General features: G+C 46.8%; 1 protein-coding gene across 3 annotated transcripts in view; it reads right to left on the minus strand.

Moving 5' to 3' along the window:
• BLTP3A (bridge-like lipid transfer protein family member 3A) overlaps positions 1–25,941 on the minus strand; it is a 698,660-nt gene that overhangs the window by 205,442 nt on the left and 467,277 nt on the right. For all 3 annotated transcript variants that reach the window (XM_075335894.1, XM_075335893.1, XM_075335895.1), the window contains exons 12-15: positions 22,072–22,198; positions 21,764–21,954; positions 13,279–14,297; positions 12,918–13,057 (exon numbers count right to left, since the gene is read on the minus strand). In XM_075335894.1, the coding sequence (XP_075192009.1) occupies positions 12,918–13,057; positions 13,279–14,297; positions 21,764–21,954; positions 22,072–22,198 (1,477 nt within the window). The remainder of the gene's footprint in view (positions 1–12,917; positions 13,058–13,278; positions 14,298–21,763; positions 21,955–22,071; positions 22,199–25,941) is intronic.

The following is a 25,941-nucleotide window of genomic DNA, read 5'->3' on the forward strand; positions in this document are numbered from 1 at the left end:
TGAGGTTCTCGGCGACTTCTGAGGTCTTTGTCGCTGAGTACGGTGTTGATCAAAGGGGAAGGAACCGCCACGACGGACCACTCTCTGGGGTGGAGGTGTAGTATATGGCCAGTCCAGTAGCTTTATCCCAGGAAGATCCAGAGCCGAAAGAAAATCTGGCAGCTGACTGGCAGGTCAGCTGGAGATCTCAAGATGATCAGATTGGGACCCTTCCTGACTTGTAGTTGAAAAGGATAGCCCCAGGAATAAGCAATATTGTTGTTGCGTAAAACCTCCAGCAGGGGTCTCAGGGCTCTCCTTTTTGCAAGTGTCGATCGGGAGAGATCCGCCAGAAGTTGTATGGGAGTTCCTTTAAAATCAAGGGTACCTTTATCTCTTGCTTTTCTCATAATATGCTCCTTGACCTGGAAGAAGTGTACCCTGCAGATAATGTCCCTTGGCCTTTCTGGATCCGGGTTTCTGGGCCCCAGTGCCCGGTGTGCTCTGTCCATCTCAATGCGTGTTTCAAGGGGACGTTCCAACAAGGAGTTAAACATCCTCTGCAGTGTAGAGGTCAAGTCCTGAGGCCCAACTGACTCCGGCAAACCACTGATTCGCACATTATTTCGTCTGTTGCGGTTTTCAGCATCTTCCATCATGTCAACCAAGAGGTGGATCTGTTAAGCCTGCTGATCTATAAGCTGCTGTTGTGAACTTTGCTGAGAGTATAAATCCTGGGTGGATGACTCAAGGGCCCGCACTGAGTTAGACAGTGAGGTCATACCCTCCTTCAAAGATCAAATTTCCGTTTTACAAACAGCTTCCAGGCGGGTGATGTACCCCTCCATATCCATTTTGGTTGGCATAGCATTAATTTGGTCCTTAAAGCTGACATTTCTGAACCTTGTTCATCCCCATAATGTTGCAGGGGAGTAGCTGTATTCTCCCTTCCACGGCAGGGGAGGTCAAGCAAGCTCTGCTCAATGGCCTCTCCTGAGCCAGCTGCTGGGGTATGTGAGTGTTGTGGGGCAGGGGACGACCGCGGGGTGCTTGGTGTGCTGGAGCAGTTAGGGAGGGAGGCAGGAGATCCCCTGCCCTGGGAAGACCCAGAGGGAGAAACGCGCCCTGCAGCCATAATCCCACTGCTCACCCCTCCCCCATCATCCACCACAGGCCGGTCTCTGGCGTCTCTCCTAGAAGTCATTCCTCCAGAAGTCTGCGGTGCCGGGTCAGTCAGTAATTTTCCACCCGGCTGCTGTGCAGAGCGGGTGGGGGAAGCAGGAGAGCGCTCAGGCTGTGTCAGCCGGGTCGCAGCAGCACGAGTCCCGGTCGCCATTACAGGCCTTGGAGAACGCTGAGGCTCGGTCAGGAAAGGCACAATACCTTGCCCCCCGCGGCTGGAAGTCCCTCTAGCAGGTGTCTGCGACCGGGGACCCGCTTTCCCTCTCATCTGGCTCCGGTAAGCTTCTTTAATCGCTGGTGGACGGTGGTGTTTGCAGCCGTTGGTGAGGAGCTCTTACAGTGTGCGTCCTGTCGGCTCCATGTCCAGGCCACGCCCTGTTTCACTGTGTTTTATCAAAACCAAAGTCAGCACAGCCGTCTACCAGGACATTTTAGAGCACTTCATGCTTACCTCTGCCGACAAGCTTTATGGAGATGGAAATTTCATTTTCCAGCAGGACTTGGCATCTGTCCACACTGTCAAAAGTACCATACCTGGTTTAATAACCACAGTATCACTGTGCTTGATTGGCCAGCAAACTTGCCTGACCTAAACCCCATAGACAATCTATGGGGTATTGTCAAAAGAAAGATGAGAAACACCAGACCTAACAACGCAGACGAGCTAAAGACTGCTATCAAAGCAACATGGGCTTCCATAACACCTCAGCAGTGCCACAGGCTGAACACCTCCATGCCACGTTGCATTGATGTAGTAATTCATGCAACAGGAGCCCCGACCACGTATTGCATGCATTTACTGTACAAACTTTTCAGTAGGCCAATATTTCTGAGTTTGAAATAATTTTGAGATAATGACTTTTGGGTTTTCATTGGCTGTAAGCCATAATCATCAACATTAACATAAATAAACACTTGAAATAGATTACTCTGTAATGACTCTCTATAATATATGTGCTTCCCTTTTGTATTGAATTACTGAAATAAATAAATAACTTTTCCATGATATTCTAATTTGTTGAGATGTACTTGTATATTCTTGAGTCCAGACTGCAAAAATGTTCTCATTGGCCAACCTCTTGGCTCCAGTGATAAGTCCTATCTCGGCTATCACATTTACACAAAAAGCAGGAGTACTTTGTGTATTCTCCTTGCTACTCAAGGAGCAAAGAGAGAACTTTCAGATCACTACATATTGATCATCTTTGTTACTCGTAGTTGAGATTCTTGAAAATACAGTCTAAATTCTTATAGCTTTCCTTAAAGTGTAAAAAGTGCTCTATAGGGACTGGATTCAATACATTAATGGAAAACAAAAGGAAAACAAAGGATAGTATGGGCCCCTAAAATTATAATAACAACTTAATTATAGAGGACAAAGAAAAGACTGAGATATTAAACAATCATTTCTCATCAGTGTTCACCAAGGAACTGACTGTTCCAGGGATCATTTAACAAGTCAAAAATCAAAGTTCACCACTTGTTATAATTAATTTAACACAAGAAGAAGTACGCCTGCGTCTGAGTAAATTAAACATTGACAAATCCCCGGGACCAGATGGCATTCATTCACGAATATTGAGGGAATTGAGCTCAGTAATTGACAGACCGCTTTATCTTCTTAGACTCGTTTGTAACAGGGTTGGTGCCTCAGGATTGGAGGATTGCTGATGTGGTACCGATATTTAAGAAAGGTAAGAGCGTAGATCCAGGCAACTACCATCCAGTAAGCCTGACATCAGTAGTATGCAAAGTTTTTGATGGCATTTTAAGGGATGACATGCAAAAATATATTGCAGAAAATAATATAATAACTGACAGACAACATTGATTCATGAAAGATAAGTCGTGTCTAACCAACCTGTTGGGGTTCTATGAGGAGGTAAGTGCAAATCTGGATATTGGTAATGCAGCTGATGTGGTTTATTTGGACTTTGCTACGGCATTTGATACTGCACCACATAATAGCCTTATACTAAAGCTCCAGAAGCAAGGACTAGGGGAAACTATATGCAACTGGGTAAGGAATTGGCTAAAAGATAGAAAACAAAGAGTAGTTATAAATGGTATATTCTCTAAATGGGCTATAGTCAGCAGTGGGATACCGCAGGGATCTGTGGTAGGACCGATTCTTTTTAATCTCTTTATTAAAAAATTATTGACCTTGTGGATTTATAGTAAAGTGTCAGTCTTTGCTGACGACACCAAAGTATGTAGGATATTAAAAAGTGACCTTGATAGTACAATATTACAAAACGATCTGGATAAGATGTCAGAATGGGCAGATACTTGGCAAATGAGATTTAATGTTGATAAATGTAAAGTAATACACCTAGGATGGAGTAATCCTATAGCTGCATATACATTAAATGGAAGTAAACTCAGGACTACAGAACAAGAGAAGGACTTGGGTAATCTGGTTACAAATAAGCTTAACTTAGAAAAAGATGTCTCAGAGGAGATCTCATTTATATGTATAAATACATGTGTTGTCAATATAAAGGACTAGAACATGACTTATTCCTTCCAAGGACAATAGGACCAGGGGGCATTCCTTGCAAGTGGAAGAAATTCCGGCAGCTAAATTGGAAAGGTTTTTTTTACAGTTAGAGCAGCCAGATTGTGGAATGCCCTCCTGCAAATGGTAGTAATGGCAGATACTATAACAGCTTTTAATAAAGGGCCGGATGATTTCTTCAGTACACACATCATTTTTGGTTATTAAATACTTAATGACAAATATATAATTGGTGGAGGAAGGTTGAACTAGATGGATCTAGGTCTTTTTTTCAACCTATGTAACTATGTAACAATGATTACTATGGACAGACAAGATCAATAGGGTCTTACCCAAAAAACAGACACGAGATCAAGAGGGCTGGTCGCTAACCTTGTGTGGTTGTGTGCATGGCCAGCTTTAGGCATGTGCGACTTGTGCGGTCGCACAGGGCGCTGACAGCCATGCTTCAGGGGGGGCGCAGCAGAGAGGTAAGAAGTCATAAATTTCCTGGCTCCTCCGGTCCCAGCACTGCGTCTTTACTGTAACCATCGCTGGTTAATTACTCAGCTTTATATAGCCCCTGGCCAGCCGGGCCCACCATCTTCACCAAGCCCCAGTCACAGCTGCAGCAGAGGGGCCCGGCCGTGTCGCTTCAGCCACAACTGCAGTCTGCACATGACTAAGGTGCGTGTGAAGTCCTTCTAGGGCATCGCATGCAAATTAGCCATGTGGTGGGGGAGGTGTCGCGGGCGGGGAAGGACGCCGCTGCGCTCGCTAACGCTCGAGTCCGGCGCTGCTGCGATGGCTGCTTGGTGGCTCGAGCGGTGGGCCGGATCCGGGGACTCGAGCGGCGCTCCTCACCCGTGAGTGAAAGGGGTGGTTTGGTTTGGGGATCGAGTCCGTGACGCCACCCACGGGTTGTGGTGAGGCTGGGACACCACCGCTGCTGGTGACGGGGATCCCGGGAGCGATGGCAGGGAGCAGCTGGGATGTTGTTTTCCCCTCCGTGGGTAGGGGTTGGTTGTCCCGGGGCCCGGTGAGGTGACGGGGAGGCAGGATCGGCGAGGTGCAGGGTCGCAGGGGACAGCGCAGCGCGGTGCCGGACGGCACGGTAGTACTCACTCAGCCACAAATGTACGCAAAGTCACTGATAAACCAAACGGCTGGATGGACGGGTCCCGCAGCCGGCTGCTGTAGCTTCTCCCGGACGGGTGGTGGTGGCTGCCTTTCCCTGCACCTTTATGTATGTTCGGTCCCGATGGATTCCCACCGGTAACCCGCTCCCCAACGTATATATGCGCCGGAGGAGCCCTTTTGCCCGCAGGCTCTGGCCCTTGGAACTCTAGCTGTGGCGGTAGCTGTAGCGGTAGCTGTATTTCCTTTTGCTGGTCGGACGGTTGCCTTCAATCGGGTCTTGGCTGTTAGGAAACCCCTGGGGTTCCGGTCACTGACGGATTTGACCTCTAATGGCGACTCCAAGCCTGGTCGGGGTCCGTAGGCCCTGCCTATATGTGCTGGCTTCACTTCGCTCCCCGGTTCGGTACCGGCGGGCCACCGCCCGTCCCCAGTCCTACGGTTCCGCGTTGATTCGCCTCTCCTGCAGACGGCCACCACCGTCTGCCAACCTTGCTCTTAGTGCCCGGGCCACACACCCGGACAACAGCAGTAGCTCCTCTCACTTTTACTGCTCAACACTATCTGCTTCCTTTTCCCGCCTCCAGGACTGTGAACTCCTCAGTGGGTGGGGCCAACCGCCTGGCTCCACCCCGCCTGGTGTGGACATCAGCCCCTGGAGGGAGGCAACAAGGATTTTGTTTCTGGCTGATGTGCCTGTCTCAGGGTGGGGGTGTATGTTGTAGTACCTGTGACGACCTGGCTGGTCCAGGGTGCCACATTCCCCCTTGGTTAAATGCAGACCGTCCGCGGGCTGCCCGTCCATCACCGGTTTTATTTTGCCAACTGTAAAAACATAAAACAAAACAATAACACAGTATACTTCTCAAATCTTCCCATACGGGAGGCATGACACTTGAACGTTGCAAAACACATATATATACACTTTTAATAACAACGGACGGCTTCCGCTCTCCCACCCAAGCAACCTAGCCCTGATGCTGCCCCTAAGAAGTGACCCCGTCCAGATCCAGGCTGCCCGAGCGGGAACGGGTACGGTGTCTCGCACCCGACTGTCATTTCAGGGGACCCCATGTACATGGGGGACCCCTGACCCCCGGAGGATCACTACCTGGTTGCGGTAGTGGCGGGCCTGGGCCATCACTTTCCTCCAGGCCCATCCTCCAAACCTGCCTCTCCGGAGGCGGAAACGGAAAACATGCCCCAACATATTTACAATCCCACAAGTTCGTGGGTGCCCTGCAAGTTCTCAGGCATGTCCATGAAGAGTTCCTCATGCAATGGTAGCAAAGGGTCCCTACGGGGACAACTTGCCGGCAACGGCCAGGTCAATCACGGTGTCAATCAGGTAAATAACGGTTGATTTCTCTTATCATTTTCTCATAACGGTGCTGATGGTCCCAACGGGGACAACGGTGCAACAGAGGGACCGCTGCCTTACGTCAAATCCACACCGCAGGCCGGAGGAGGGGACTGAGCCAGTTCTTGGGCCTTCTGGCCTCCTCTCAGCTTGGCATCAAGGACAAACCAGCCCCTCTCTCCACAGTGCCGCGTGTACGTCACCAGATCGCCTGGGAGCAAGTTACGGCCCGGGTGACCCTCTGGCAGGTGAGCATTGACATCCCGACGGGCCACAAACACCTCGGCCTCCAGGCCCGACTCGAAAATAAATCCATACCCCCGGCGGGGGTCAAATCTTCTTACTTGCCCCTCGTGGATCGGGCCCCGTACCCGGAAGGTGGCTCTGCGGAGGTTCTCCTTCTCTTGTATGGTGCGGGCTATCAGCTCAGCCTTCTGCCTCTCCCTCTCCGCAATTTCTCGGCCCAGCGGGGTTGGTTCCCTGTCCCAGTAAGGGGCAGCTGCTTGCCCCTGCACACGGGTCGTGCCCCGTGGGACTTCCACTACACTGCCCACTACTGGCGCCCTCGGTGGAAGATTCCGCGGTGACATGGCCTGGGGCACTGCCTCGCAGCAACGACCCGGCGCAGCCTCAGCTGAGGCGTGGGGGATGGGTACAGGGGTCCTCTCCCGCTTGACCTCTGCCTCCTCCTGCACGTGACGGATCACCGGTCCCGGGACGGGACTGGGCACGGTCACTTCCAGTGCCACCGGTAAGTCTTCGCAGACGGATGATGCCTTTGGGAGCTTCCAGGGAAGTGGTTCGGGGCGTCTGCGGGCTTCAGCTGCAGGCTGGTCCGCTTGGGCGGACGGGCAGGGTTCCGCTACCGGTTGTGCGGGTAGCGGGCCTAGTGGCGGGGCGGTAGCGACCAACCCGGGTAGCGGGGGAGGCAGCAGGGTGAGCGGGCGCAGACCGGGCCCCTCAGCCGCAATGACCGATCCCTCAGGGACACAGGGGCGTGGGTCGCTTACCCGCTCCTCCAAGTCTTCCTCCACCTCGCGTCTCCGTATGGCCGCCACCACGTCCGCCATGTCGGCCTTCCACTCCTCCAGGAGGAGCTGCATTCGGACCTGCAGGCGGCTGCTCAGCTGAACGGTCCGGACCTCCACCCATGCTGCGGTGCCGGGCGTGGGTGCGGGGACTGCGGTGTTACCGGACGGACGGTGCATACTAGCAGCGGTATCTTCCAGGAACCAAATATGACGGCAGAGTCCTGGCGTCCCTGCTTTTATGGCCTCGGTTTACATGCGGCCGGACGCCATCCTCCCCCCTTTGGTCATTTCTCAGCACCTCCTCTTCAGGGGCGGGGCTTCGGCTTTCGTGCCTCCACTGCTCGAGAAGACGCTCGAGCGGGAAAATCTTCGCGCCCAAGATGGCGGATTCTGAAATTTTTCGGCCGGACACCGCCGGAGGGGAAACACAAGGCGCACCTCTACCAGCCGGCAGAGCGGTAAGATCCTGTTCGTGACACCAAGTTGTCGCGGGCGGGGAAGGACGCCTCTGTGCTCGCTAACGCTCGGGTCCGGCGCTGCTGCGATGGCTGCTCGGTGGCTTGAGCGGTGGGCCGGATCCGGGGACTCGAGCGGCGCTCCTCGCCCGTGAGTAAAAGGGGTGATTTGGTTTGGGGATTGAGTCCGTGACGCCACCCACGGGTTGTGGTGAGGTTGGGGCACCACCGCTGCTGGTGACGGGGATCCTGGGAGCGATGGCAGGGAGCAGCTGGGATGTTGTTTTCCCCTCCGTGGGTAGGGGTTGGTTGTCCCGGGGCCCGGTGAGGTGACGGGGAGGCAGGGTTGGCGAGGTGCAGGGTCGCAGGGGACAGCGCAGCGCGGTGCCGGACGGCACGGTAGTACTCACTCAGCCACAAATGTACGCAAAGTCACTGATAAACCAAACGGCTGGATGGACGGGTCCCGCAGCCGGCTGCTGTAGCTTCTCCCGGACGGGTGGTGGTGGCTGCCTTTCCCTGCACCTTTATGTATGTTCGGTCCCGATGGATTCCCACCGGTAACCCGCTCCCCAGCGTATATATGCGCCGGAGGAGCCCTTTTGCCCGCAGGCTCTGGCCCTTGGAACTCTAGCTGTGGTGGTAGCTGTATTTCCTTTTGCTGGTCGGACGGTTGCCTTCAATCGGGTCTTGGCGGTTAGGAAACCCCTGGGGTTCCGGTCACTGGCGGATTTGACCTCTAATGGCGACTCCAAGCCTGGTCGGGGTCCGTAGGCCCTGCCTATATGTGCTGGCTTCACTTCGCTCCCCGGTTCGGTACCGGCGGGCCACCGCCTGTCCCCGGTCCTACGGTTCCACGTTGATTCGCCTCTCCTGCAGACGGCCACCACCGTCTGCCAACCTTGCTCTTAGTGCCCGGGCCACACACCCGGACACCAGCAGTAGCTCCTCTCACTTTTACTGCTCAACACTATCTGCTTCCTTTTCCCACCTCCAGGACTGTGAACTCCTCAGTGGGTGGGGCCAACCGCCTGGCTCCACCCCACCTGGTGTGGACATCAGCCCCTGGAGGGAGGCAACAAGGATTTTGTGTCTGGCTGATGTGCCTGTCTCAGGGTGGGGGTGTATGTTGTAGTATCTGTGACGACCTGGCTGGTCCAGGGCGCCACATTGGCACTGTGAATGGAGCAAAGCAGAAAGGTGGCGTGTCATCCCTCAGCCCAATGTGATGAGGTCATCACTCTGTGCCTCATCATAGTGCTGCGTGCGGGCAACGCGAAGCTAGCGAGCACGCAGCATCCGGCAGGGAGAGGTAGGCGCTCTCAGCTGAAGATTGCCGGGAGTGGTGGGGGACCCGCTAACTCCAGCCACGGGTGACGGGGGGGCCGCTGACTCCAGCCGTGGGGGGAGGGTTCTGACTCCAGCCGCGGGGGGGTGCTGACTCCAGCCGCGGGTGGTGGTGGGGGCGCTGACTCCAGGGGCGGGGGGTGCTGATTCCAGCTGCGGGGGGTGCTGACTCCAGCCACGGGGGGCTGCTGACTATAGCCGCAGGGGGCGGGGGGGCCCGCTGACTCCAGCCGTGGAAGGCAGGGGGCCCGCTGGCTCCAACTGTGGGTGGTGGGGGGGCACTGACTCCATCAGCGGGTGGTGGGGGGGCACTGACTCCATCCGCGGGTGGTGGTGGGGCACTGACTCCAGCCGCGGGTGGTAAGGGGGCCGCTGACTCCAGCCCCGGGTCGAGGGGGCGCCCGCTGACTGCAGCCCCTGCCTTGCTTTAGCTGGATGTGTGGAGGGCACACATCCAGCAGGAATGCATTGCTGCTCAGAGAGGACGTTGCAGGACGTGGGAGCTGGGGGAAAATGTTTGTTTTTTTTCTCTTTTTGCAGTAGACACATATACGAGGAGAGACCCAGGAAAGGCACATATACACAAGAAGGAGGAGATATATACCAGGAAGGGGACAAAAACCAGGATGGGGACATATATACCAGAATGTGTCCAGGAGAGGAACATATATACATCAGGAGGAGCCTAGGATGGGGATATATATGCTGGGAAAGGGACAAATAAACGAGGATGGGAACATATATACCAGGAGGAGGTCATATATACCAAGAAGGGGACAGAAACCAGGATGGGGACATATATACCAGAATGTGCCCAGGAGTGGGATATACATACCAGGAGGTGCCCAGGAATGGACATATATACCAGGATAGGGACAAATAAACTGGGATGGGGACATGCATACCAGGAGGGTCCCTGGATGGGGACATATATACCTGGAAGAGGACATTTATGCTAGGAAGGGAACAGTAAACCAGGATGGGGACATGCATACCAGGAAGGGCCCAGGATGCAGACATATATACCAGGATTTGGACATATATACCAGGAGGATATTATACAGAGAGACAATGTGTGTGGGGGGATAGTATACAGAAGGGTAGTGTGTGTGGGGTGATATACAGAGGAGCATTGTGTGTGTGTGAGGATATATATATAAAGAGGGGCAGCTTGTGTGGGGGATAGTGTACAAAGGGGCAGCATACATAAGGGATATTACACAGAGGGTCATTGTGTGTGTGTAAATGATACAGAGTTGCAGTGTGTGGAGGATATATAGAGGGGCAGTGTGTGTGTGTGTGTGTGTGTGTGTGTGTGTGGAGGATGCTACACAGAGGAGCAGTGTGTGGGATATTATACAAATGGGCAGTGTGCGTTGGTATTTACAGAGGAGCAGTGTACATGTGGGGAAATTATACAGAGGAGCAGTGTGTGGAGGGAGATATATTGAGGAGCAGTGTTTGTGGAGAGATATTATAAAGAGGAGCAGTGTGTGGGAGGATATTATACAGAGGAGCAGTGGGTGTGAGAGGATATTATACAGAGGAGCAGTGTGTGTGGGAGGATATTATACAGAGGAACAGTGTGTGGGGGGATATTATACAGAGGAGCAGTGTGTATGTGGGGATATTATACAGAAGACCAGTGTGTGGGGGGTATTATGCAGAGGGGCATTGTGTGTGGGGGATATTATACAGAGAAGCAGTGTGTGGGGGGATATTATACTGAGAAGCAGTGTGTGGGGGATATTAAACTGAGGAGCAGTGTGTGGGGGGATATTATACTGAGGAGCAGTGTGTGGGGGGATATTATACTGAGGAGCAGTGTGTGGGGGGGGATAGTATACTGAGGTGCAGTGTGTGTGGGGGTGGTAGTGTACTGAGGTGCAGTATGTGGGAGGATATTATACAGAGGAGCAGTGTGGGGGAGCGCAGTGTGTGGGGGATATTACACTGAGGAGCAGTGTGTTTGTGGGGATATTATACATTAGGCAGTGTGTGTGGGAGAGATATTATACAGAGGAGCAGTGTGTGTGTTGTGTGTGTGTGTGTGTGTGTGTGTGTGTGGGGGGGGATATCTTACAGAGGGGCAGTGTGTGGGGATATTATACACAGGGATATCGTGTGGGGGTACACTGAGGGGCAGTGTGTGGGGAAATATTATAAATAGGGGCAGTGTGGGAGAGAGATTATGGAAAGGGGCGGTGTAGAGAGTATATTATGGAGAGGGGAAGTGTAAGGGGTGTATTATTAATTTTATAAGGGAAATGCTTTATTTTCTGGAACAACTTCAAAGGTGCTAACACTTTTGTCCATGAGTGTATGTGTGTGTGTGTGTGTGTGTGTGTTTATATATATATATATATATACATATACATACATATACACATCACAAATTTGTAATTTATTGTACAGTTGAAGAGATCAATTTTCTTAGGATATAAAAAAAATGGCCTCCTGTCCTCGTTTGTTTCCTGGGAAACTGGGTAAAAAATTAGTAGGGGGGGCACCAAAGGGCAGTTTTGCACAGGGCGCCATTCAGGCTAAGGCCGGCCCTGGTTGTGTGACACTATCAGTAATACAGGTGTAGTGCAGCTGCAGCAGAAGCCACGTGTCCCAAGGCCAAACTAGAAGTAGGGGAACCAGAATAAAACCGTGGAAGAAGAACCGCACTATTGCAAACAAAATATAGATCCAATCTACCGAATAATGTGTGAGAGGTGCTTTTCAGTGGATGTCCTGAAGAAGAAGTGGAGGTTTCACTTAGCAACATGTAGAAATAAACCACCTCTCACACGTCATCTTGTGTATTGGATCTACATTTTGTCTGCAGCAGCGCGGGTCATCTACCAGTTTTATTCTTGTTCCAGAACCTCTCTATAGGCACTGAAGCATACTTGCCATTGTGCAATAGTACAGCATTCAGACTTTTTTTTTTTTTGATTAATCAATAAAGAGTCTCCACTTGCTCACATTGTGCTCAATGTTACATTTTAGTCTACAGCTGAAAAGTTCTGCAGAATATTTAGGAAGGTCTAAGTCCCTTGACTAAATCATTTCTGGACGTGAAAGGACCGGTATTATTGGACCATGAGGCACAGGGCGAATCACTGACAGGAGGTCTGAGAATATAATTTCCTTATTTATACGGTTGAAACTCTTCACATAGTACGTACAAAAGTAACAGCAGTCACTATTATTTTGCGGTTTCCTCCAGATCATAGGCACGCCAAAACAAAAGGTCTCTTTCTAAACCTTTAGACCACTGTTGTTCTTCTACACAAACAAAACACAATACATGTGGCGCCTACGACTTGTCCTGATAAAAAAAAAATCTGCCTTTGCTTTTATAGCAACCATTCACAGTGCAACTTTCAGTTCTTATACTAAGGAGATAAAATGAAAGCTGTGATCTGATTGGTTACTATGGACACCACCACACTGTTAACACCTGTGAAAAAAAAATCTGTCTCTACTTCCCATAACAACCAATCACAGTGCAGTTGTCATTTCTTATACTGCTAAGGTAAAAAGAAAGCTGTGCTATGATTTGATACTGTAGATACCACCATACTCTTTGAAAGCTGGGTTAAGAAAATCTTCTCTGCCCACAGCAGCCAATCGCAGCACAGCGTCCATTAATTTATAACCAATCTAATGACACAAAAATCATTCACCAAGGTCACGCAAAAGAGTCAAAGTATGGTGCAAGAAAAAGCCAATGGAGTCAGCGCTCGTGGAAAAACTTTACGTGATGGAATTTTTAAAATATTTTTACTAAGTTCAGTGATCAAAACTGTATCAAAATAATATCTTACTTTTCAAACAATTTTACCCTGCAGACCTATGTATATTTCCACATATATTAATCAAGTAAAAACAATAAATAAATAAATAAATAAATAAAAAGTATCAAGCTAATAACTTGCCTGTTTCCAATTTCAGTATGAAGTTTTCTGTAGTTTCACTGTCCAGAGACAACATATCCAGACCATCTATTGACACAGTATCCAGAGACTGGGCACGGGAAAGTGGTGAACTTGTCCGATTATGTAGGACATCAACATCTCTGCAAATATACACACATAAAATATATTGTAAAACTAGAGGTAATAAACATTATAGATGGCAAATTGGGAATAGAGAATTAGAACAGAAAGGAAACAACTGTTAGTAAAACAGAAAAAGGAATCAAGGTGATGAGACTAGGGCAAAGTAAAAACACACCATTGAGAGAAATACCAAAAATGTGAACACCAGTGAAATATGTTTAGTTGAAGTATCACACACTTATGTTTTGTATCACTCAGAAAGCGCTGCATTCGTTCCTTCCCAAGAGTAAAAGTCTCACTTGTCAGACCCAGTGTGGTTAGCAAAGCATCACGTGCAAACTCTTTTCCCAATAATAGGTCTACAGAAAGTTCCTTTGACTGCGTGGCATCATTAGCTAGAACCTTGCTGGGAAGACTATCCTTTGTCAGATCATCTTCATTGTTATGTTGATGGAGTTGGGAAACGTCTTTCTGCACATCCAATATCTCCTCAGGCTCTTCTCCTTGCTCTAGACCAAGAAACATATCTACTATTTCCCTTTTGTTTGCCAGATGTCCCTTGTCTGTCTCTTTTTCAGCAGACATGTCTCCATCTGCCAGTTCAGACCCTACAAGACTGCTTCTTTCAGAGTCCACTTGTCGCCTGGGAGATACAGAGGAGATGGAGGCAGGAAGTAAAAGAGAAATTGTGACAACTGGGATTTGCATGCCAATACATATTTTGATACTGTATGAAGAGGAGATACGCATTAAAAAATCTGACTGTGAATTTGCAGTTTGCTCTAGGCCTTCAAGTAAAGCTAGCAGCTGCTCCTGGAATCGTAACAAGGTGAGGTATTGGTAGTGGTTCAATTGCAGCCGTACTACATTGGCCATATTGATCATTACTTGCAGCTCCAGTTCAGGGAGCAAAAGGCAGGCCAATGCTGTCAATGGCATATGATGTAATAGTATTTCATGTTTAGAAATCCCTCCCTCAAAATAAAAAGATAAACCAGGGCTGTGTAAGGTCCACAAAGATGTCAGTGGAGGGTCAGAAGAAGGATACAAATTGGAAAGAAATACTGGATGAAGCGGCCCTGGAGGGCAATGAAAGTCCTCATTTGCTGCAAAGGATCGAAAGATGTTTTGTAGAAGGTCTAGAGTTGAGCCTGGAGCCTGTCGTGTGTTTGTGAGGGTAACTGAGGATAGATGGGCAGAAACGCAAGATGGTCGGTCAGGTGGACTGCAGGCAGAAGTGGACACAGGGAAACTAAGCTGTAAGGAAGAAAAGATATAAAAGGAAAAAAAAAAGAATAAGTAAATGAAAAAAAAAAGGCTACTAAATCATATTTCATCAAAACCATATAATTTGTATCTAGAATAGAGGATATACTACCATATAACCATGAAAAACCTCTAAAAAAAACAATTTTATTAAATATTCATTAAAATACTCCCAATCTAAAAACTTTGGGGTTATACCCAGTAGTTCAACACTAGACAAAAAGTCGTGATTGTGAATAGTGTATAAGGTCCTAAAAATAGGGCAGTAGGCCAAGGGCGTGCGCCCCCCGTTCGTGATTTTTAGGGGGTATCGCAATATGGGATGGAGGGACCTAGTATTCCCTAATATTTATCCCTACCTGGCAACGGAGGTGAATCCACCTTAAAGTTTTTGGGTGCCCCCGTTCCTCGGTGGCTAGCCCTAAATGTCCCTGTCACTATTCCTGGCCTATAACCACCACCAGTGCATTGTATTGGGGTGATTAAGTGGTCATGCGTCAAAAGTCCTACGTCGAGACCTTATATAAATCAAACACAGATATTGTACATCACCAGTATTCCAGTTATATAGTTTCAAACGCTATCCGCCCTCTATCATTAATTCAGCTAGTACATCATATTGTTGAGGGAGATATCAAAAGGAATTTCTGGGGAGATGAAAAAAGGTCTTGACAGAAGGTATGATAGGCCCAACTGTCCTAGTACTTATCTTGCCAGGACCGTTATTACTCCCATTGCTCCCAACGCGTTTCTCCCCAATATAGCGGGGTTCATCAGGGGAGATGTAAATTGCAATTTGTCACTATCCAAATTAGCCCATCAATCTATAATTGAAAATATCATTTTTTAGGAAAAGTATCAAATTTCATCATCCCATGACCCATCCATCCTGAATTGCACATACCTCATGCTTCCATATGTCCTTCCTATAATTAGGTCGTTTTCAGTTACCCTGTGGGGGTCCGGCTGCTGTCCTGGATTACCCCGTCACGCGCTGATTGTAATGGTGAAAATCTCCTCCCAGATCAACAATGCATCATAAGGGAGGGTCTGAAGACAGTGAGTGCTTGGAATAGCAGCGTTTCACTGTGGCACTGACTACTTAATAGTGTGGTGCGCCTGACTGTATTACAGGTCATCTAGCAGTGCTTATATTACATCACTGCCATAATTCTAATCACAGCAGCTCCACTCTCACTATAAGTGCAGTGATGTACTAATAGGGTAATTCTAGATGTATCTTAATCCCACCCATTAGATATAGATTATTTATGGCAGTTATCGCCATCATGGGACATACATATAAGATATATTATGGGATAATTATATAGGATTACTCATATATCTACATCCGCAAGTATATAATATATAGATTAATATAACATCATAAATCCCTTTTCTTATAAGATGAAGGATGGGCAATTCAGGATCTATTAAGGAAAATTGTAATTTTTTAAAAAGCCCCTTATCCCCGGGTGCTTACGCTGGATACTGAAAGTCCTCAAAATAATATTTTCAGGGTTTTCTTACATAAGAACTTTTAGTGGATTAGCAACGCTCATTCAATAAAGCTGGTAAAGCTGAGAACCTCATTTAAACCTTTAGGTTTCAGGGTATCAAGCAGGTAGGTCCATCTCGCCTCCCGCTGCAGAATTTTTTTATCCCAGTCGCCCTTTCTTGGTGATCTCGGTATCACCTCGATCACCTGAAATTGGATAGATTTGGGATTTCCTTGGTGGCACTGTACCACATGTCTAGCGATTGGTGTATCTCGCTTGTGCACTATGTCACCAAGGTGTTCCCCTATCCGTACACGGAGTTGGCGTTTTGTTTTGCCAATATAGCTCATTGGGCACGAGCATGTGCATCTATAGACCACTCCCTCTGTCCGACAGTTCGCAAAGCTATTGATATAAAATCTTCTGCCTGTGATCAAATTCGAGAAGATTTTCGTCTGGTCAATGTATGAACAATAGCTACATGTGCCGCATCTGAAGGTGCCAATTGGTTTCCGGTCTAGCCAGGTTCCCTCACTTTTTTGTGGTTAAAGATGGCTGTGGACCACCATGTCTTTTATTGTTTTCCCCCTCCTATACGTGACACTTGGGTACGGTGTAATAAAGTCTTTAAGATCGGGGTCTGCCTGTAAAATCCCCCAATGACGTCTCAAGATACGAATTACCCTCTCATTCTGATCGTCATATGATCCTATGAGTCTTGTAATAGACTCAGATGTGGATCTTTCACGTGGAGTAAGGAGGTCTCTCCTGTTAGTGTCCCGTGCTGACTTGTAGGCTGTTTTTATGACATGTGAGGGATATCCTCTTGCTCTGAACCGGTTTCTAAGTTGTTGTTCCTGTTTGTTAAAGTCACTGAGGGAGGAACAGTTCCTTCGGGCCCGAAGGAACTGTCCTTTCGGTATTCTTCTACGTAATGGTAGGGGGTGGTGACTTTCCCACCTCAGCAGGCTGTTTGTGGCTGTCGGTTTGTGGTAAATGGTCGAGCCCAGGGTGCCGTCCTCATATTTAACTATTTTTGTGTCCAGAAAAGTCTGACTCTCCCCTCCTCTCTCAAATGTAAATTTGAGGCCTAGTTGGTTATTGTTTAGACTAACCACAAACTCCTGAAATGATCTTGCATCCCCCGTCCAGAGGACGAGGATGTTATCAATATATCGACCCCAGAATGCAATCTGGGGTCCCCAGATGACATCCCCGTCCCCAAAGACCACCCTATCCTCCCACCAGCCCAGGAATATGTTAGCGTAAGTGGGGGCACAGGGGCTCCCCATCGCTGTGCCCCTGAGCTGGTGGTAGAATAGGTTACTAAATAGAAAGTAGTTCCGTGTCAGCACAAATGTGAGAAGTTGAATCACTGGTCCTTATACTGATTCCCTCTCGCATCAAGATAGAATTTTACCGCTTCCAAGCGCCTATCATGTGGAATGCAACTGTAAAGTTGCTCCACATCGATGGATGCCAAGATGGTGTTGGCATCCACATGTATTCCATCCAGTTTACATAGCAGGTCTGTCGTATCCCTGATATAGGATGGTTGTGTTGTAACAAACGGGCGGAGTACTCTATCAAGGTATATGCCTGGATTCTGTGCCAGAGCATCTATACCTGATACGATCGGGCGTCCTTTTAGCGGGTGGAACCCTTTATGAATCTTGGGGGTCGAGTAAAACGTGGCTATAGTTGGAAATTTATTATTGATAAAGTTATACTCATCCCTAGATATGAGGAATTTATCAAGGGCCTCTGATGTTATGCTCTCAAGTTCCCTCATGAATTCCTTAGTAATGTCCGATGGGAGGGTGGCATATGTAGCTCTGTCTGACAATATTCTGGTACACATTTTTATATAGTCTGTTGTATTCATTATTACAATATTGCCCCCTTTATCTGAGGGTTTTATTGTAATCATTTGGTTTTTCTCCAAGTTTTTGAGGGCTTCCCTTTCACTAGGTAAGAGGTTTGGCTCACAGCTCCTGATTCTAGGATTAATATTTCTAATCTCATCAGCCACTAGTTTCGAAAAAATGTCAAGGCTATTACAGTCGGTCACTGGTGGCATCCTGGTGCTCTTTGATTTTAATTCGGTGAAAGGGCCTTGCCCCGTTAAGTTGTTAGCTACTTCTGACAGACCTGCCAACAGTCTAACATCCTCCAATGAGTCTAGGGAGATCCCATATTTCCGGCATTCTGCCAAGTCATTCAGCCTAAAGAATCTCCTCCACCTCAGCTTTCTTAAGAACAGTTCAATATCCTTAATCCATGTAAACGAGTCGAAATGGGTAGTGGGTACAAAGGACAGGCCTCTATTCAATACTTTTTCTTCAATTGTTGATAGCCTAAATGTGGACAAATTATATATCTGTTGTCCCTCCCCTTCCGACCCGTTTACCATTTGCTCACATTCCTGGGGTGTCTTTCTCTGAATGTGTATGGATCTCGTGCTCCTAAAAAAGGAGGTGGTGCTGGTGCCGAAGTCTGGGCAGTGGGGGTATAGGCAGAAGGTCCATAGGAGGGTGACGGTGATGCCGAATAACCGGATGACCCCGCTGTTTGATATTCTGAGGGTCCCTGATGGTCCCTGTTTCCCATTTGTTCCCATAGTTTTCTTGTCCCCCCTCCTCCTCTCTGTCTCTCCCCCTTATTCCTATTGCCCCTTGGTCTGGGATCTCTTGGTCTACTCTCTGAGTCTGACACGTCAGAAGAGGATATATCTCCTGTCCCTTCCTGGCAGTTGAAGGCTCTCTTTTGTTTGAAATCCTCCAAATCTCTAATAAACCGTTTATGTTTGCCATTTTTGATGTTCTGTTGGTATTTGTCTGTCGTAGCTTGCAGTGTCAACTCCTTAGCCTGGAACTCCGGGTCTGTTTTAAATTTGAGGGCCTCTTCTCTGAGTGTATGTAAGTTTTTCTGAGTTAGTTCTCGTGTACACCTTTCCTCCTCCAGAAGTATATTCATAAATCTGAGGGACGAGGCCAGTAATTCCTCCTCCCACCTCTTAATAAGTTGTGGTGTCCTAGTTCTTTCTGCCGGTATTATATTTACCCTAAGTCCTCTAGGCACTATACTATGCTTAATGTAGTGCTCCAGTGACTGGACTTCCCACCAGGATTTTGTATTGTTGATATAGGCCCCTTGCAAGTCCAGAAAGACCGATTTCAAGTTAGGTTTGCCGTTATTTGTTGTGTCTAGGGCTTTGTCTGAGAAGACTTCCTCTGCGTCACTAAGCCACCTATTTGTGTTTAATGGCCCTGAAAGAAAGCCAGCCATCCTAGTTCATCAACACCATATAATTTGTATCTAGAATAGAGGATATACTACCATATAACCATGAAAAACCTCTAAAAACAATTTTATTAAATATTCATTAAAACACTCCCAATCTAAAAACTTTGGGGTCATACCCAGTAGTTCAACACTAGACAAAAAGTCGTGATTGTGAATAGTGTATAAGGTCCTAAAAATAGGGTAGTAGGCCAAGGGCGTGCACCCCCCGTTCGTGATTTTTAGGGGGTATCGCAATATGGGATGGAAGGACCTAGTATTCCCTAATGTTTATCCCTACCTGGCAACGGAGGTGAATCCACCTTAAAGTTTTTGGGTGCCCCCATTCCTCAGTGGCTAGCCCTAAATGCCCCTGTCACTATTCCTGGCCTATAACCACCACCAGTGCATTGTGTTGGGGTGATTAAGTGGTCATGCATCAAAAGTCCTACGTCGAGACCTTATATAAATCAAACACAGATATTGTACATCACCAGTATTCCAGTTATATAGTTTCAAACGCTATCCGCCCTCAATCATTAATTCAGCTAGTACATCATATTGTTGAGGGAGATATCAAAAGGAATTTCTGGGGAGATGAAAAAAGGTCTTGACAGAAGGTATGATAGGCCCAACTGTCCTAGTACTTATCTTGCCAGGACCGTTATTACTCCCATTGCTCCCGACGCGTTTCTCCCCAATATAGCGGGGTTCATCAGGGGAGATGTAAATTGCAAGTTGTCACTATCCAAAGTAGGCCATCAATCTATAATTGAAAATATCATTTTTTAGGAAATGTATCACATTTCATCATCCCATGACCCATCCATCCTGAATTGCACATACCTCATGCTTCCATATGTCCTTCCTATAATTAGGTCGTTTTCAGTTACCCTGTGGGGGTCCGGCTGCTGTCCTGGATTACCCCGTGACATGCTGATTGTAATGGTGAAAATCTCCTCCCAGATCAACAATGCATCATAGGGGAGGGTCTGAAGACAGTGAGTGCTTGGAATAGCAGCGTTTTACTGTGGCACTGACTACTTAATAGTGTGGTGTGCCTGCTTCCTGAGTATCTTTAAAGGGATTAAAAATCCATGCCCCCTTAAAAATGGCCTATCCTGAATCCTTACAGATTCAGGGATTCCCGCCTCTTATTGTGGGCGGTATCTCATATGCCTAGTGTTTGGCCAGGCTTCTTTCATTAAGCTGGATGATGTCATCCTAAGTGGTCATCTCAGTGGGGCGCTGCGCTAAACCCCTCATTATCATACAATGATGGTATCAGCACTTGTAAATTTGTTTATCCAGTTCTGCCCACCTGATGACTAATACCTTCTGAGTGGTGAACCACGTGGAGCACAGAGTGCACTCCACATGTTTGGCCAGGCTTCCCTCATTCAGCTGGATGATGTCCTCCTAAGCTGCCGTCTCGGTGGAGCACTGCGTTCCACCCCTCATTACCATACAATGATGTGTCGGCACCTATAATCACGCTCATCCAGGCCCACCCAATTGATGACTCATACCTTCTGGGCGGTAAGCCACATGGAGCGCAGAGTGCTGTCTATTGAATAGGAGCCTGTTTGTGTATGAGACGCATCTGCGATCCCAAACCATCCATCCATCCATATTGATAGATGTTGAATGTATAGGATCGCATCCCTTTAAAGATACTCAGGAAGCAGGCGCACCACACTATTAAGTAGTCAGTGCCACAGTGAAACACTGCTATTCCAAGCACTCACTGTCTTCAGACCCTCCCTTATGATGCATTGTTGATCTGGGAGGAGATTTTCACCATTACAATCAGCACGTGACGGGGTCATCCAGGACAGCAGCCGGGACCCCACAGGGTAACTGAAAACGACCTAATTATAGGAAGGACATATGGAAGCATGAGGTATGTGCAATTCAGGATGAATGGGTCATGGGATGATGAATGTGATACATTTCCTAAAAAATGATATTTTCAATTATAGATTGATGGCCTAATTTGGATAGTGACAACTTGCAATTTACATCTCCCCTGATGAACCCCGCTATATTGGGGAGAAACGCGTCGGGAGCAATGGGTGTAATAACGGTCCTGGCAAGATAAGTACTAGGACAGTTGGGCCTATCATACCTTCTGTCAAGACCTTTTTTCATCTCCCCAGAAATTCATTTTGATATCTCCCTCAACAATATGATGTACTAGCTGAATTAATGATTGAGGGCGGATAGCGTTTGAAACTATATAACTGGAATACTGGTGATGTACAATATCTGTGTTTGATTTATATAAGGTCTCGACGTAGGACCACGCATGACCACTTAATCACCCCAACACAATGCACTGGTGGTGGTTATAGGCCAGGAATAGTGACAGGAGCATTTAGGGCTAGCCACCGAGGAACTGGGGCACCCAAAAACTTTAAGGTGGATTCACCTCCGTTGCCAGGTATGGATAAACATTAGGGAATACTAGGTCCCTCCATCCCATATTGCGATACCCCCTAAAAATCACGAACGGGGGGCGCACGCCCTTGGCCTACTGCCCTATTTTTAGGACCTTATACACTATTCACAATCACGACTTTTGTCTAGTGTTGAACTACTGGGTATGACCCAAAGTTTTTAGATTGGGAGTATTTTAATAAATCATATTTCACCAAACACCTTATCAAGACACACCTTAAGGTTGAATCCATCTAGACGCACATCTCTATTCTCTTTCACTCCTTCATTGACTATGGCGGTCACATCTGTTATTTGCTGTAGGTGATGAGACAAATCTACCATAAAGACATTCAACCACAGAATTGATTGGGAGGCTAGGTATAGGAGCAAACCATTGAGCTGTATATATAGAGCAGGAGGAGGCACTGCAGAAAGAGAGGGTGACGTAGATCAGAGAATGGGCAAAGCTCTAAAGAGAGCTATAAACATTAAACAACCAATACTAAAAAATATATGCATTGCATTAACCATTAGCAAATTACCTGGAAGACATTCTTCTGGAATACAGTAATACTCTATGTATTGAAGATGGACAGCAGAAGAAGCACGTGGAATACGATGGCATGAAAGAAGAGGTTGTTTTTGAGGGGTCTGTCCTGGGGCAGACACCTATTAAAATAAATAAAAATACTTACTATTAGTCTACCAAACCCAAAAGTTCACAATACTTCAAAATGTCATAGAATCAGTGGATAAATAAATGGAACACTAATACTGAATCATCAGAGCTCTTGCTTTTTTAAGGTATTATTGGATATATAGTAACGAGCAAAAGAGTAACAATGTTTTGAAGTTTTGACTTTCAGGCTCCCTATCTCATCATCCACTACAGCTTTGAGCTAGGGACTATCTTCATTTGACAGACAATCATCTCGGTTATCTCATACCTAAATTTAACTTGCAATTATTTAGCATATGATTAGTTATGCAGATTCTTGTCATGTCACTGAATTGTTACTGTTTTGCTCCTACAAATCTAAATTTTATTTTTTATTTTTTTTGTTAACATTTACTAAATCCACCTTTGGTTTCAAACATTGCCGGAATGTTTCTGGGCATGTTCTTGACCCAATTCAAGCATGTCTCGAGCGAATTCTGATCACAGAGCTCTTCTACATGTTTCTGATGTTGGTGAATTTTAATCGACTCACTTGAGTATGAATACAACTTTCTCTTCAACTCTACCCACAAGTTTTCAATTGGATTGAGGTCTGGGGATGGTGGGGGACAATCCAGCACCTCTACTTCATTGTCTTTGAACCATTTCCTTGCCAATCTAGACGTAAGTTTTGGGTCATTGTCCTGCTGTCGTCTTTTTTCATATCCATAGTAATCGAGTGGACGAAGTAAGTCATCTTGTAGGATACTCACATACAGTTCAGCATTGAGACCACCATTGATCCTGGTCAAGTATCGAATGCCTTTATCTTTGAAACAAACCCATATCATCAGGCTTCCTCCACCAAACTTGACAGTTCCTTCAATTTCTCCTAGTCTATTGACTTTCGTTTCATCAGTCCAAATCATCCATTTCCAATCTTCTACTATCCACATTTTAAACTTGCTATCGATGAGCTGTATGAAGCAGTTTCTCTTTTCTTGGGAAATCTTTATCATGGCTGCTCCTTGAGTCAAACCAGTGACTTTTACTTGTGAATTAACCTAATAAAACACTGACCTATTAGGGAATATGAGAACAGATTGCAATTTCTAGTATACAGGAGGGAAAAAAAAATTCAAACACACATGCAAAACAGTAACAATGCAGTAACATGACAAGAATCTGAATAACTAACCATATGCTAAATAGCTGCAAGTCAAATTTAAGTATGAGATAGCCAAGACGATTGTCTATAAAATGAAGGCGGTCTCATTCTCAAAGCTGTAGTGGGTGGTGACATATGAAAACTGAAAATGAAATGTTCAAAACATTGTTAACCGTAAAATGTTAATAAAAAGATGCAAACCAAAAAAAAACAAACATTGTTACCCGTTTGCTTGCCACTGTACAATATTCTATGCGGTGTTCAGAAAGCTGACGGACAGTAAAGGGGGTTTTACACGGTAGCGATATCGCTAGCAATTTCTAGCGATATCGAGCGTGTAAGTACCCGCCCCTGTCGTGCATGCGATTGTTTGTGATCGCTGCCGCAGCGAACATTATCGCTACGGCAGCGTCACACGCACTTACCTGATCGGCAGCGTCGCTCTGACTGCCGAACAATCCCTCCCTCAAGGGGGAGGGACGTTCGGCGACGTCACTAAGCGGCCGGCCAATCAAAGCGGAGGGTCGGAGCTGAGCGTGATGTAAACATCCCGCCCACCTCTTCCTTCCGCATTGTGGCCGGCGGCAGGTAAGGAGACGTTCCTCGCTCCTGCGGTGTCACACACAGCGATGTGTGCTGCCGCAGGAGCGAAGAACCACAACGAAAAACAATCCTTACCGATTTTTGAGTTTGGGACAACCTCTCCATGGTGAACGATTTTCACCATTTTTGAGGTCGCTTAAGGTCGCAGGTATTTGTCACACGCTGCGATATCGTTAATGACGCCGGTTGTGCGTCACTAACAATGTGACCCCGACGATAAAACATTAACGATATCTTAGCGTGTAAAGCCCCCTTTAGGCTCAGTTCAGATGTTAGCGCTCAGGTCGAAGGTGTATTTTGTAAGGATCTTTTAAAATATACTTCCCACGAAAGAATGCAAATGTATTCCAGTGTATATACAACAATTTATTTGCATTTGTTGGCTTTGCGTCAGAAATGGCATTATTGATCTCACCCCACAAGTGTTCTATTGGATTAAAGGTCCGGGAATTGGGCTGTCCACTCCATAACCTCAATTTTGTTGGATTGGAACCAAGATTTTGCTAGTTTATTATTGTGTTTAGGGCCATTGTCTTGTTAAAACACCCATTTCAAGGGCATTTCCTCTTCAGTGTAAAGCAACATGACCTCTTAAAGTATTTTGATATATGCAAACTGGTCCCTGGTATGCGGTAAATAGGCCCGGCACCATAGTAAGAGAAACATGCCCATATCATGATGCTTACACCGCCATGCTTCACGGTCTTCAGAGTGTACTGTGGCTTGAATTCAGAGTTTGGGGATCATCTGACGAACTGTCTGCGGCCCTTGGACCCAAAAAGAACAATTTTGCTTTCATCAGTCCACAAAATGTTTTTCCATTTCTTTTTAGGCCAGTTGACGTGGTCTTTGGTAAATTGTATCCGCTTCAGTATATGTCTTTTTTTTTTAACAGTGGGACTCGAAACTGTCTTTAATCATCCTGGAGCTGATCATTGGCTGAGCATTTGCCATACTGGCTATAATTCCATCTATTCAATAGTCGACTTCCGTTTTCTTCCACATCTCTGTTTTTGCTTTCTATTTTAAAGCATTGGAGATCATTTTAACTGAACAGCCGATCATTGTCTGCACTTCTTTATAAGTTTTAACCACTCCAATCAACTTTTTTTTTTTTCAAAACGTTTTTTATTGATTGTTCAAATTTCTAAAAACATGACAAGTATCATTGCAAAAGAAGAACATTCGTCTGACAAAATGTGACATAGAGGTGGGTGATACCCCAATTTGGAGTTCCATGCTGCTGTTCGATTTAAGATAGTATACAGTAACATTAAACCAAAACAAAGGTAATGAAATATAATATATAATATAACATATGCAATACAATTCGTTAAATCTCTATGTCGTCCCTGAATGATTTCAATTTTGCTAGCGTGCCTTGGTATTCCCAACCGTCTCGTCTCCCCTCCCTCCAGAGCCCCCTCCTAGGTGATTCTCAGTTTACCCAGGCTGTCCTGGCTATCGCTCAGGATATACCACTCCGAGTGAACAAAAGGTGCCATCAGGTTAATTATTTCTCCCTGTGTGAATTGGCTTTCAATAAAATGTCTCCATCTCACAAAAAACTTGGCTGTCAACCCATCTTTATCCCTCTCCGCTTCTAGTTTTTCCCACTTCAGAAGGTTGTGTAGTTCACCCATAACCTCCTTTATGGATGGGCCCTCCCTTTGAATCCAGTGTTTTAAGATGCAACGCTTAGCTATCATGGCTATGTCATGCGTTATTGCGTATTTCCTCTTTTCCTGCGTGCTCGGTCCTCCTCCTACTCCTCCCTCAAAGGAGTGGAAAATCCACACCATTAAGTCTAGTTTGCTGAAAATTCCCCATGTTGACTGGGCAAATAGTCTGACTTGGTTCCAGAACCTAGCGATTGTCTCACATTCCCATAGCCCATGCAGCATATCCGTTTTCTCTTTTTGACACTTAGGACACCACCTATCCCTACCTGGTATGTTGAAACCCATAATGGCCCTATGTAGA

This window comes from Anomaloglossus baeobatrachus, chromosome 2 (assembly GCF_048569485.1).
Source record: "Anomaloglossus baeobatrachus isolate aAnoBae1 chromosome 2, aAnoBae1.hap1, whole genome shotgun sequence".
NCBI lineage: Eukaryota > Metazoa > Chordata > Amphibia > Anura > Aromobatidae > Anomaloglossus > Anomaloglossus baeobatrachus.